Source organism: Bos indicus, chromosome 10 (genome assembly GCF_029378745.1).
Source record: "Bos indicus isolate NIAB-ARS_2022 breed Sahiwal x Tharparkar chromosome 10, NIAB-ARS_B.indTharparkar_mat_pri_1.0, whole genome shotgun sequence".
NCBI classification, from domain to species: Eukaryota; Metazoa; Chordata; class Mammalia; order Artiodactyla; family Bovidae; genus Bos; species Bos indicus.
Genome location: NC_091769.1, coordinates 40236069 through 40250769, shown reverse-complemented (window position 1 = coordinate 40250769; position 14701 = coordinate 40236069). Strand labels below are relative to the sequence as shown.

Here is a 14701-nt window from a genome sequence, read left to right as displayed (position 1 = left end):
GCTAGGTTTGGAACCATTATACAATTAATATTGTTGATCTAGTTATGGTGCTGTAACTACTTCATGCACTTTTTCTCTATCTTTTTTTACCCCCTGGTCTAGTCTAGATCTAGTTTAGGAGTTATTTAAACCTGCTTTGACTATGTCTGTGATAGAATTAATAGCATGAGTTAGTAAAGAGAGCCTAGGACCGGTGGTCCTGGTATCATTGAGGCCACAACTAGCTGCAAGCCTGTTGCCAGGCCACCTGATGTTCTCAGACTTTCCTTCCATAATTCGGAAATAAGAGCATTGACCTGCATGAATTCTAAGACCTTTCAGTTGAGTGTTCTGCAGACCAAAAGAGTTCATGGGAGCTTCCAAAAATGTTCACATTATCATTGAGCTTCTGAAGTACTGACTATATATTTTAATGCATACTAGGTAAAGTACATCTTTAACACTTATAATTTGGTAGAATATTCCCCATCCTATAAGATAGGTGGAAGGCTCAGTATATAGGCAATTGCCTCTTCCAAGAATGTGTTAAAATATGGAAGAAAATAGCAGAAAATTAACCCTTGTAGGTGAAGACAGTGTGCTTACTGTATAATTTAAACTTTTAAAATAAAGCTACTTATTTGCATAATGATTCTTTGGAAGGATGATCCTTAAAATAATAATACTATTCATTGATATGAAATAAAGCAAAAATAACATTGTAAATTAATCTAGAAAAGATGCCATGTTACTATATAATTAGATATATTAATAAACATGTGAACTATCACTTGTTAGGCTAAATTTGGCATAGAAATATATTTCAAGGTAATGAATCTCTATTTTATCCTTAACAATTTTCTATTTATATTTTGAAAGTGTTAATTGATTGTCATCAGTTTGTTAACCTCCATAATATGTAAACAGTTGTGTGACAGATGTTTAAAAATAAGTGGCTTTCTAATATTATGTATCTAAATTGAAATTTAAATTTGATCCTGCATTTAAAGGTTGAAGAACAGTACTTTGCTCGGATATCCAGAAAGAAAATGGAAATAACTGGTTGTTTTTTACTATTATTTACAAGCAGACTTCTCTGTATTTCAGTTTGAAATTAAGAACAATAACAAACTTTGCCCTTTTCAGTTCTTAAACTCTAGGAGTATTCTATACATTCTTGTTATGTAAAGCAAAGTATTAGTATTGGAAACTATTCTTTTTTATTTTCAGAACACAGGTTGTCCCAAAAGAAAATTTCCTTTAAGTTGGACTTATAATTATCTTATTTCCTCCATAAATCACCAAATTTATCTGCAAATTTAACAATATTCATGATCTTTTAAATGTTAAGTACAAAATTCCAAATATAGTCATATTAATTTTTAAGCAACTACAGCCTCTGCTGATAATACTGCTGTTGAGGCTGAGATTGCTATCAGTAAATTCTTGAGATTATTGTTCTTATATACAGATAAAGCTTTTTCTCCAATTACAACAAATTTTTCTTCTCTATTCCAAATATATTACAAACAAAATTGCTGAATTCACAAATGGGGATGATCTCCAGTTTGAAGCTAGTCACTCACAGTAATCTCCTTGATGGCAAGAAGCCTATCCTATTATCTAAGTATTTCTCAGGACCAAAAGAGTTTTTGCGTGTAATAGGTCTCCTATGGGCTTCCCCAGTGGCTCAGTGGTAGAGAATCTGCCTGCAATGCAGGAACTGCAGGAGACATGGGTTCAATTCTTAGCACATGACAATCTGCTCCATTATTCTTGCCTAGAAAATTCCATGGACAGAGGAGCCTGATGGGCTATAGTCCATAGGGTAACAAAGAGTAAGTCAATGAATCCTAGACAAGTTTTATAGGCCCATGTAGCATTGAAGTAGGAGAAATTGTACTTAGAAATTTATACAATTTCATGAAAACTAAGTCTATCTTGAGTCAGAATTTTATACTTAGGCCTCAGTAATCTATGATCATCACCAGTGGCTTTTGTTCATATTAATATAGGAGTCTATAAATATTGAAAACTAAGTTGATACTCAATTTCTGACAGCTAAATCTTCCTATTCTTTAGCTTCCTAGTTTTAACACAGAACTTAGAACATTCACAGAAAAATGGAAATGTCTTTAATTTAGATTACTTTTTCCTTTGAGTGATCTTTTTCACCACTATAGTCCCTGTATCACAGACGGTAAAGAATCTACCTGCAACACTGGAGACCTGGGTTCTATCCCTAGGTCAGGAAGATCCTCTGGAGAAGGGAATGGCAACCCACTCCAGTATTCTTGCCTGGAGAATCCCATGGACACAGGAGCCTGGGGGACCACAGTCTGTGGGGTTGCAAAGAGTCGGACATGACTGAACGACTACTACTACTATATAGACTTTGGACAACATCCTTTACTATATTAAATTTTATATTTCAGAGATGAGGGGAACTATCACATTTTAGCAGTCAAGTTTTATTACAGGTCTTGTAATGATGGTGATTTCCTGAATCACCAGTTTTCCTCAGCACCCTATTCCCATTTTCCATTTTCAGAATGTGTTGGTGACTTTTAGATAAATTTGAAGCTTTCTGTCCAGCAAAATGTTTAATCCCTTGAGGATGTTCAAAGTGTTAAGACTGATGGATCTGACAGAGCTAAAGTCTAATAAGAATTGCCGTTTACAACCATGATGATTCAGTGGATGACAGTTTATTTATCTTTTTACGTATCTTCTTTCTGATTCAACAGCTCCCCCCACGGTTCGTATTGTGCATTCAGGCTTGGCCTGTAACATTGAAGAGGAGCGCTACTCAGAAAGGGTCTACACTATCCGGGAAGGGGAAACCCTGGAATTGACCTGTCTAGTCACGGGACATCCACGTCCACAGGTGAGTCCTGAACCGTGAAATTGTGGAAAACTCTCTGACTTGTCTTGCAAATCAGAAAAAAAAAAAGTATATATATATATATATATGTTTATTTTAGACGATTTAGCTAAAAATGTATATGTGTTTGTGTGTGTGTGTATGTGAAATCCATATTATATGTGCAATGTAGGATAAGGGTAGCAATTGTTGAACATTCAAGCTTAAGTAAACATGTAGAATAGACAAAATTTTTTTGTTTGTTTTAGTATTGTGAGAAATTTAAAAGACAGTAGTCTAAGGAAGCTGTTAAAAAAGACAACTGCAAAAATATCTCTGTCAGATAACAATTCATATGGCAATGAGTTTATTTTAGAATGTGGAACATGATTTCGTGATGACATAATTGCAGTGGAGGAGGCGTTTGTTCTAAAAATGTGATGCACGAGGTCACAGGTACTTTCCTTACTCCTAGTCATTATATTCAGAGAAAACCTTGAAAAACAGATGTTTGCAGGTGCTGTGTGAATTCAGGTTCTCAGAGTCAGCAGCTACAGCTTTTACAAGCTAAGTACCAGGAACAGAAATTGAGACTTTCAAGGGGCACTAAAGTGATAAATAATGAACAAAGGAAAAAAATTATACAAGTGAAAAAAGCACTTAGATAGGAAATAATATTGTTAGGTTATGTATCTGTGATTTAAAGATTTAATTCAGATCCAAAATTTTCAGAATGTTTTATTCATTAATTGCCAGTTATTACTGTCATATATTTTACCTGACTGGTTAAAAATATAGATTGTTATTCAACACAAACACTGTTATGAAAAAGAAGTCTCATTTGGTAGACAAAGTTATATATTTTATTTGTATTACATAAAAAAAATTCCGGTTAACACATGACTGTACAGGGAAAAGTAAAGAACAGTGTGAAGATTATAAAATCTCCCATCATTTTAATCTTGTCTTTTGGTCTTGTCATCCTTTACTCTTTAATTCTCAAGGATGTTTTGACTCTGCCATTTTGACCCTGAAGAGCAAATTAAAATAAGCATGTGAACTTTATAGAATGAAGCAGTGGATTGATGAGACCATGAGTAAACTGAAATGGTGAAATATGTTTTATAAACATATTTGAAAAAATGGAAAACAATAAAAGTAATCTAAAAATTATTTGAAAATATTAAGATCCATAGTGGCTAAAATTGCAAATTATGATACTTTCTAAGAACTGAAAATTTATTAAAGAATAAATTTGTCTCAATAAAATTGAGTTATAGAAAATTTGAGGCTTCCCAGTTAGTGCAGTTGTAAAGAATCTGCATGCCAGTGCAGGATACTCAAGAGACGTGGGTTTATCTCTGGATCAGGAAGGTCCTTTGGAGTAGGAAATGCCAACCTGCTCCAGTATTTTTGCCTGGAAAATTCCATGGACAGAGGAGCCATGGGGTCACAGAGTCACACATGACTGAGCAACTCAGCATACATACACAGAAAAGTTGACCCAATGAATTAGATTTGGTAGAAAAAAATGATTGCCAAACTAAATACACAAGCCCAGAAGCAATAATTGTTGAAACATGATGTAAGTAAATAAGTTGATATTTAAATAGCATTTTTATTTAAAAATTTGTATAGAAAATAATATAGTCCAATTAAAATAATTTTAGTTATATTAAAAAGTGATACCATTAACTCAAGAATATTATCCCAAAGAAAGTTCAGTGTTGTTATTATTTTTTAATGTATATGCATAGAATAAAAATTCCAGAGTAAAAAAGTTGAAATCAAAACAGGAATGTCCAAGTAAACCTAAAAGAAGACACAAGAGAATACTCACTGATTATCCCCTTATTCTTACAATGACCGTACCAGATTCTGCACATTCTGAACTAAAAATGCAACTTACATTTTAATTCATCCAGCTATTCTGCTCCCTCTGTCTTCATACTTACATTCCCTCAGTCTCAGACATTTCTTATTTTCTCCATACATCTTCCCTTTCATGCTTCAGCAATCTGGATGGAATCTTTGAGCTCTGAGAAATCTAAAAGAAGTTCTGAAAAACAGAAATAGATTATTGACTTATTCATTTTTCCTGATAGATTCCATTTTTGGAATCATTTCGGTGTATTCTAATCCTATTAAAAATGTATTATTTTGGGATCATTATTTCTTCATTCCTAGAAGCAATTCAGGTGTTTGCAGGTGAATCAGTTTCAGTTTATATTGCATCTTTGGAAAATTAACTAGGCCTCTTCTTTGTCAACAAGCTGTATAAGGAAGGCTGACAAAACACTTGGGCCTTCGCATCCTGTCTAAATACTAAAGGGCGAGCTGTTGGCAGCTGGTTTTCTCAGGATGAATTTTCTTGGCTGATACCATGAACCTGAAAAGGTTTTCTTACTCCTTTGTTTAATCTGAATATGATAATATTTGGAAATGCAGTGAAAAAGAGAAGTTCCTCATTCACTTTTCAGATTTCTTAATCTGTTACCTATTTCTCTGGCAAGTATTCTAAGGCAGCAATGTAAAATTTCTTTAAAATAAGTGAATAAATTCAGTACATAGCAGTGGTTATGAGCGTGGGGACTGCCTGGGTATAATCCAGGATCCTTCTTGACTACTAGCGTGATTTTGGGAAAGTTCGTTAACCTCTCTGCTCTCTGCATCTCAGTTTTCCTGTCTGTATAATACAGTAATGGTAACCATCATATCTATACATTGACTCCCTTCAAAAGTTAAATGCAGGTTATAAAAATATATGCACATATGTTACATATATACATATAAACAGATGGCACATAATAAAATATATACTGGCTTTTTATTATTTTAAGTAATTTATACTTGATCTCTACTGTTGAACATATTTGAAATAAGCAAACTTTAGAAATGGTTCTTAGCATTTATGTAGTCTAAATTAGATGCATTTCAATAAATTTCACTATTTTTGTGTTTTAATGCATTGCAGAGCCTTTGCATCTCTGTTAATTAACTTTTCTTAGCTTGCGAGGACTAGAACTAAGTCCTCCTCATTTAAGAAAGGCTTATTATAAAGATATTAATATATGGAAAAGTAAGAATGGAGACAAGGGTTTGTCAATAAATCTACCAACCTAGTGTTATTGTACCTCTGTACACTCATAATTTCAGAATTCAGCTAACTACACTCTTAATTTTCCTTTTCTTTTTTCCCTTCTTTTCTTTTTTCCTTCCTTTTTTCCTTCTCTCCTTCTTCATCTTTCCTTCCTTTCTTCTCTTTTAATGTTACAAAACCAGTAATAAATTAATTATATATACAGTTCTCCTATAAATGATTTAAACAATAGGGTATTTAACAGACTGGATCTGTTTACTATATCAGGTGAGTGACTGTCCAACTGAAACAACCAATATTTTTTCAGTATATCTTTGGATAGGATATGGGAAATGGTCTAGGAGAAATATCCAAAAATGTATTAATCACAAATTTTATATCAATAACTACCTTCACAGTTTTCCCCATACACACATAGACACAAACACATATGCACAGAAAGTCTCACCCACTGGTGATATACATCTTTATTAAGTTCATGGTTACGTGGGGAAAATGTACTCCCATAGCTTGTTTGGGAGATAGCTCTTACAGCCTTTCTGATCCTTGATATCATGCCTTCAAATAGTTTTGTTACTGTTACTTTTAATATAGACTATAGAAAGACTCTTTTGGTTCAACACTCTAATATACTGTACAAATAGTGATACTTTTTATGCCCAGTACATCAGCATTAACCAAAGACTTTTTAACATTTAATAAAAATCCTCATGAATTTAAAGGGTCATTTTTCTTCCTGAGGAGATCTGAATTTATTTACAGCTATTTCAGAGTTCATCATTTGTTTAATTCCATGAACAGTTCCTGATGCTTAGAAGAAACATTTATCAGACAATTCCAGATACTTGCAAAAGCAACATTAGTCATTGTACTTAATGAGATAATACACGTAGATCACTTAGCAGAGTGCCTAGCAAAAAGTAAATACTTAGTCATCATCATATTTATGATTGTATTACCAATACAAAATAATATTTTTTCTATAAACTTAATAATTCTAAACTATTACTGTCATCACTACTCAATTGCAGGTAACCCAATAGAATAGGTAGGGTATTTCTTACTCTCTCATTCAAGTTGGGCTTGGTCACAAGCATGGATTTAGCTCATGTATTTTGAGCTAGTTGTGGTCTGGGCCAGTAGTTGTGTCTACATTGGAAAAAATTGACACACTTCTGATACTAGCTAGTATGTAGCTAGTCATCTGATAAGTGAACACTTTTCAATTCTCAAGGAGAAGGATTTAAAATTTGCTTTTATGTGAGATGGACAGCAGTGCACTTGCACAGTTCTGCCCTAGCTCAAGATGAACTGTCTCACTCTTTGTAACATTATAATGCACAGGGAACTTGCTCATCTTCATAATCTACATGACATTATACTAGCCCATTATATTGACTATAACACATCATTGTGCCTGCTCCGCGAGCATGATGATCTAGAAGATTTGATGCTGTTTATGGATAATGTGTGGATCTTTTATTAGAGTCCTAAGAATAGAGTCACAGCAGAAACCTTTAGATTCTAGAACAAGACTAGACTTTCTACAGCATAGTGCTAATTGCTATTTGAAAAGCTGCTCTTTGGTCAATAGGAAGTAGGATCCAGCTGATACCTGCCCCCTTGGTCAGGTGATTTTGTAACACATTCTTCTTCTACATGGTTCCTTGGAGGGTCCCAGAAGAATGGAGCCCCAGTCACTCTCAGCAATGTCTAGCGTAATAACACTTTGTTTTATTGGTTTTTCTCCTCTGTGTCACTGTTCACAGTCACCTACTTTGCTTCCCTGGAATTAATTCTGAAAATAAACTACTACCTGTAGTCTCTTGTCTCAGATTTTCCTTCCTGAGGCAACTCCAGGATAAGACAGTACCTGTCTTCTGGACTCAAACCTCATGAGGAGCTAGCATATTTATCCACCTAAGCTTAGCTTGTGCTTCCTTGTTGCTGACCTAATGTTGCTTAATTCTGATTCAGGATTATTGTACTTCTACTTTTCTTGAAGACTTGTAAAGGTAAACCACATGCCATTAGCCAAGGTAGGATGCTCAATTAAATTCTGCTTTTATTTCTTAAGACTTTTATATAATATAATTGGCATGGCTGTAGATTATATTGTCCTCACTTATTTTCCTCTTGAAAAAAATGTTGTGTACTTGAATTAAATCTATGCATTGAAAGTTTGCAAGGATTGTCATGTGATGGAGATTTCCTATATAAATACCAACTGAGGATTTGTTTGGTTTTAACAGTTTTGCCTCTCATGATCAAAATTGGATCTCCAGGGTGATTGGAAAATGGATCTCAAAGCAAAGTCAAAATTATTGGATATACAGATCACATGGAAGTTTGAAATTAGATGTGTCTTTTTGAAATCTGCATCGTTCAATGAAAAATATAATATATATGAGTTATGAGAACATAATCATTATTTTATTACAGCAGTTGACATGAAATAAGCTTTTTAAAATGATCAGGGCATTTCCAGAAGATAGAAGGAAATCACTATTGCCTATCAATATATAGTTGAGGATCTATTGGTTGTACTGTACATAGTTAACATGGATCATTTTAAAGTAAATAGCTGTGATTCTTTTAAAGTAGAAGTGTTGTGTAACTACATAGACATTGATGATTTGGTTTTGTATTTTTATTATTAGAAGAATACTCCCATTGATATACTTTCAGTATGTATTATTTGATGTATGAGGAGATTTCTAAGCGATAGATACCCTACAATATATATTTTTCTTTGATTTTTAATATTTTTTGTAGTAGTTATTGAGTTGTCAGGGCTTCCTTAGTAGCTCAGCTGTTAAAGAAGCCACCTGCAGTGCAGAAGACCCTGGTTTGATTCCTGGGTTGGGAAGATCCACTGGAGAAGGGATAGGCTACCCACTCTAGTATTCTTGGGCTTCCCTGGTGCCTCAGCTGTGAAAGAATCCACCTGCAATACAGGAGACCTGGGTTCGATCCCTGGGTTGGAAAGATCCCCTGGAGAAGGGAACAGCTACCACTCCAGTATTCTGGCCTGGAGAATTCCACAGACAGTATAGTCTATGGGGTCACCAGGAGTCGGACATGAGTGAGCGACCTTCACTTTAACTTGCTGCTGCTGCTGCTAAGTCGCTTCAGTCGTGTCTGACTCTGTGCGATCCAATGGACTGCAGCCTACCAGGCTCCCCCGTCCCTGGGATTCTCCAGGCAAGAACACTGGAGTGGGTTGCCATTTCCTTCTCCAATGCATGAAAGTGAAAAGTGAAAGTGAAGTCGCTCAGTCATGTCTGGCTCTTAGCGACCCCATGGACTACAGCCTACCAGGCTCCTCCGGCCATGGGATTCTCCAGGCAAGAGTACTGGAGTGGGGTGCCATTGCCTTCTCCATCACTTTCACTTGAGCTGTCAACAAAATCTAAATGCACTAATTTCAACATAGTCTTAAGTGAATTTTTTCATGATGGGATGATAAAAAATTTCTCTGTTTTCAAGTCTATATGTATATACACACACACACACACACACAAAGATAAATTCATAATACAGTGTGAGTTTTGGGGGCACATTCAACGGTAAGCATTCATTTATAGTTGTATGAATCCCTGCTATTTTAAAAAGGTAGTGTGAAAACAAATATATTAATAGTAGTGATCTACTTGTGATCCTATTGCATCAAGTTTACCCTCTTCATTTCTGGCTAGTACATTAAAGATGCCAATTAAGAGAATTGAATTTAGTTTTGAAACTCCAATTGAATGTACCACTCCTTAGGTTTACTTTAAAATATTGAGATTTGAGACTTAGCTTCAATAATTTTAATAACAATTACAGAAACAACTACCTATCTAGTTCTATGTTAAAGAATATGCTATCAGTTGTAATTAATAATCTATGCAGGTGCTGGTTGTAAGCATGGCACATTTATTTCAAATTAGGCTCATCACAGCTTTTTCCTGAAATTCTCAGAGATGCTTCACACAAAATCAATAAGGAGTAAAACCTATCTATGATCTGAAAAAGTTAACTCATGCTACACAAAAAAGTGCTTGTGAAAAACAAGTATTTCTAGGACTGAAAAATGAGAAAATAGTTATTCGGAATGACTCAATTATTATTTTTTTTAGAATGGTTAATCTTTTATTTTGATTTTCTTTTAGTGCCAGTCTTAACAAAAACCTAAAAATAACATTTATTTTCCTGACAGTTTTATCTGTTTCAATCAACAAACATTGATTTTTTCCTTTTCCCCTTGGAACATGAGGAATCATTATTCAATAAAACTTGGTCCCTTCTTGTTTACTTACTTGCCTTTGGCGATGATGTTGGATCAGCTTGAGAATAACAAAATCCTTAGTTAATTAGTGTCTTCACTGTTGGGTGTCATCAGTTCAGTTCAGTCTCTCAGTCGTGTCTGACTCCTTGCGACCCCATGGACTGCAACACCCCAGGCTTCCCTGTCCAACACCAACTCCCGGCGCTTGCTCAAACTCATGTCCATCGAGTCGTTGATGCCATCCAATGATCCCATCCTCTGTCACCCCCTTCTCCTCCTGCCTTCAATCTTTCACAGCATCAGGGTCTTTTCCAATGAGTCAGCTCTTCTCATCAGGTGCCAAAGTATTGGAGTTTCAGCTTCAGCATTAGTCTTTCCAATGATTATTCAGGACTGACTTCCTTTAGAATGGACTGCTTGGATCTCCTTTGGTCCAAGGGACTCTCAAGAGGCTCCTCCAACACCACAGTTCAAAAGTGTCAATTATCCGGTACTCAGCCTTCTTTATAATCCAACTCTCACATCCATACATGACTACTGGAAAAACCATAGCTTTGACTAGACAGACCTTTGTCGACAAAGTAATGTCTCTGCTTTTTAATATTCTGCATAGGTTGGTCATAGCTTTTCTTCCAAGGAGCAAGCGTCTTTTAATTTCATGGCTGCAGTCACCATATGCAGTGATTTTGGAGCCCAGAAAAATAAAGTCTCACTGTTTCCATTGTTTCCCCATCTACTTGCCATGAAGTGAAAGGACCATGACCTTCATTTTTTGAATGTTGAGTTTTAAGCTAACTTTTTTACTCTCCTCTTTCACCCTCATCGAGAGACTCTTCAGTTCCTCTTCACTTTCTGCCGTAAGGGTGATGTCATCCGTGTATCTGTGGTTATTGATCTTTCTCCTGGTAATCTTGACTCCAGCTTGTGCTTCCTTGATAGCTAAGTTGGTAAAGAATATGCCTGCAATGCAGGAGACCCTGGTTTGATTCCTGGTTTGGGGATATCCACTGGAGAAGGGATAGGCTACCCACTCCAGTTTTCTTCGTCATAGTAATCTGTATTTCTTAAGATTAACTTTTAGGCATCCAGATATGGTATAGTACCGAATCTAACTGATCTTTTACATTGCTTTTATTGCTGTTGTTGTTCAGTCAGTAAAGTCGTGTCTGGCTCTGTGATCATATGCACTGCAGCATGCCAGGCTATAATCAGAACAATTTACCATCTTGAATAATTCTTCACAGTGCCATCAAGAAGATGAACTATAGCCAGTCATTTAATAACACAAAAGTATTACATGTGTTATTATATAAAATGCTTGTAAACACATTTCATAGATATTTAAATTCTATATCAGCTGAAGTCTAATATTAGTTTAAAGTGAAAGTGTTATTCGTTAAGTTGTGTCCAACTCCTTGTGACCCCATGAATCGTAGTCCGCCAGGCTCCTCTGTCTGTGGAATTCTCCAGGCTAGACTACTGGAGTGGGTTGCTATTCCCTTCTCCTGGGGATCTTCCTGACCCAGTGATCAAACCCTGGGTCTCCTGCATTGCAGGGGGATTCTTTACCACCACCAGGGAAGCCCAATAATAGCCTGAAGAGAACCCTAATTCCAGAATTGTATAAGTGTCTGAATTTCATGGTTGTACATTGTGTTAGTTTCCTAGGACTGCCACAATACAGTCCCACAAACTGGGTGGCTTAAAACAACAGAAGTTACTCTCTCACAGTTCGGAAGGCTACAGTTGTGATATCAATGTGTCAGCAGTGCCCGAATGCTCTCTCTGAGATTCTAGGTAGAACCCTTCCTCACCTCTTCCCAGTGTCTGGTGGTAACCATCAAGATTGGTGTCCACTGGGTCGCAGCCACATCACTGCAGTCTGTGCCTCTGTTGTCACCTGTATGTGCGTGTGTGTGTCTGTCTGTCTGTTGAATGGCATTTTCTTCTTCCTATAAGGATACCAGTCATACTGGTACACTCCAGTAAGATCTCATCTTAGCTAATTACATCTGCAATAGCCCTGTTTACAAATCAGATCACATTCTGAGGAACTGGCATTTAGTATTTCAACATATCCTGCTGCTGCTGCTGCTAAGTCGCTTCAGTCGTGTCCGACTCTGTGCAACCCCATAGATGGCAGCCCTCTAGGCTCCTCTGTCCCTGGGATTCTCCAGGCAAGAACACTGGAGTGGGTTGCCATTTCCTTCTCCAATGCATGAAAGTGAAAAGGGAAAGTGAAGTCACTCAGTCGTGACCGACTCTTAGCGACCCCGTGGACTGTAGCCTACCAGGCTCCAACATATCCTAGGGGCACACAATTCAACTCATTTGTCATTATAAATTCCATGGTTTATGCATATACTAGGGCTGCTTTTAAAGAGCACATTATATATGCAGTGACTATTGTGCATCATTAATCTCAAGGGATTTACAGTGTTTTGCCTAATGATTTAGTATTTGTTGTCCCACTTGCCTACACCCCTTCCCCTTGGCCAGCAGAGTCAGTGGCTTATTTGTCACCTTTTCCATAAAGCCCTGGTTGATCAAAGATGCTTGCTCAAGTACCCTTTCTATGTGATCCCAGAATACCAAGCCATTTCTTACCATAATACATCATAGGATCCTGCTTTAGGGAGTGAGTGAGATTTCAGATTCTGCAGAAAAATTCCATAGTTTCACATTTTACCTTCTCTACTTTTTCAGCCCTGTGAATATGGGTGATACTCAGTTGTCCAAAAAATTCTTTGGAGTTCTTCCATAACATCTTACAGAAAAACCCAAATGAACTTGTTGGCCAACTCAATATATTTAACTTCCATTTCACTTGTTTTCCTCATGTACAAAATGACAATTGTAGTAGTAAACATCTGTTCATTAAGGATCAAATAAAGCCATACAAGGGAAGACAAAAATCTTGAATAACAATGACAATAATGATAGAAATAACAGAATAATCATGTTGCTTTTCTGTTTCCTCTCTCTCTCACTGAACTGTAAACTCCTAGAAAACAAAGGGCTGGGTCCTGCATTCCCATTTTCTATCTCAGAATGAACGTATGTCATGATTTGCCTGGGACAGACCTGGTTTACAGCTAGTGCTCTGGTACATTTGTTGATGTCATTGTCTTTCAGCTCCCAAAAGTATCCTACTTTGGAGGATAAAATATATGGAACCATAAACATAAACGTTTTCATAGAGGGGTTCTCGATTATTTATTAAAGGAGTAAATGTGGCAGGCATTATCACTTGGGGTTAATTGTTGAATATTTTAATTAATTTGTTTCCTTTTTAAAAGTCCAAAAGTGTGTTTGTAAATGCCTGTGTCATTTACCTCTTAAAATTAAGCATTTAAGGAAATCTTCGATTCACTTGTGTAGGCACTGTTGGAAGCCACATACCTCAGTGCCTTCAAGGTTGCATTTAATGCTCCCTTGGTAGTCTCCACGAGTTTTTAATGTGTCTTCTTATTTTACTACCCAGCAAGAATTTAAAGACATTTGGGAAATGGGGCTCAATAATATGAAGCTATTATACCTCTGTAGTTGGAGAAGAGTCTAGTTTTAAACCCTCATGCCACTTTGACAACAATACACTTTTTTTTTTTTTTTATTATAGATATAACGGGGCAACATTGGAGACTCAAGTGACTGTAGCATATTCTTAAGTTACAAAAACCTGGTAATTCATTGCTTGGACTTTGTTACTTTAAACTACAAAGTCATAGTATTATGTCTAAATAACATGGAAAAGATGGAAGTGTAATTTTCATCAGAAAAGGGAAAAATTAACATCGCTATAAAGTAGAACAGAATTTGAAAAGTGTATGCTAAGACATGTTTGACCTCATATTGTCAACTGGCCCCACTTAATTTGGCTGAAAGGCTTTGAGAGAGCATAGTGTCAAAGTTGTACATATGGTGAAACAGAAAATCCAAAGAGAGTTAGTTCTTTTGTAAGTACAGGGAATTTAGATGTATTATATTGAATGGATGAACCTTAGGCACTTTTTCTCACATTTGAATGCACCCGAGAGAAAAATGCAATGCCTTTGCCAATATTTTAGTTAACAAAATGGGTAAATATTCCAATACTGTGATGACATTCTGTAATGTTGCGTTTTTCAGTCTGAATATTGCCAGCAGTTTGATTTCTTCATAGATTAAATTGAAAACTACATTTACTTTCTTATTAGACACATGCATAATCTAACTCTACAACTGCCCTCATAATCACTTGTCTACTTGAGATTTTGATTTGCTCTGACTGCTTTTTCAGTTCAGTTCAGTTCAGTCGCTCAGTCATGTCTGACTCTTTGCGACCCCATGGACTGCAGCACGCCAGGCCTCCCTGTCCATCACCAACTCCCGGAGTTTATTCAAACTCATGTCCATTGAATCGGTGATGCGATCCAGCCATCTCATCCTCTGTTGTCCCCTTCTCCTCCTGCCCTCAATCTTTCCCAGCATCAGGGTCTTTTCCAATGAG

At 36.3% G+C, this 14701-nt stretch overlaps 1 protein-coding gene across 1 annotated transcript in view; it reads left to right on the top strand.

The window, feature by feature from the left end:
- MDGA2 (MAM domain containing glycosylphosphatidylinositol anchor 2) overlaps window positions 1-14701 on the top strand; it is a 917184-nt gene that overhangs the window by 378348 nt on the left and 524135 nt on the right. Inside the window, exon 2 of the mRNA XM_070797384.1 lies at window positions 2727-2866. Within this exon, the coding sequence (XP_070653485.1) occupies window positions 2727-2866 (140 nt within the window). The remainder of the gene's footprint in view (window positions 1-2726; window positions 2867-14701) is intronic.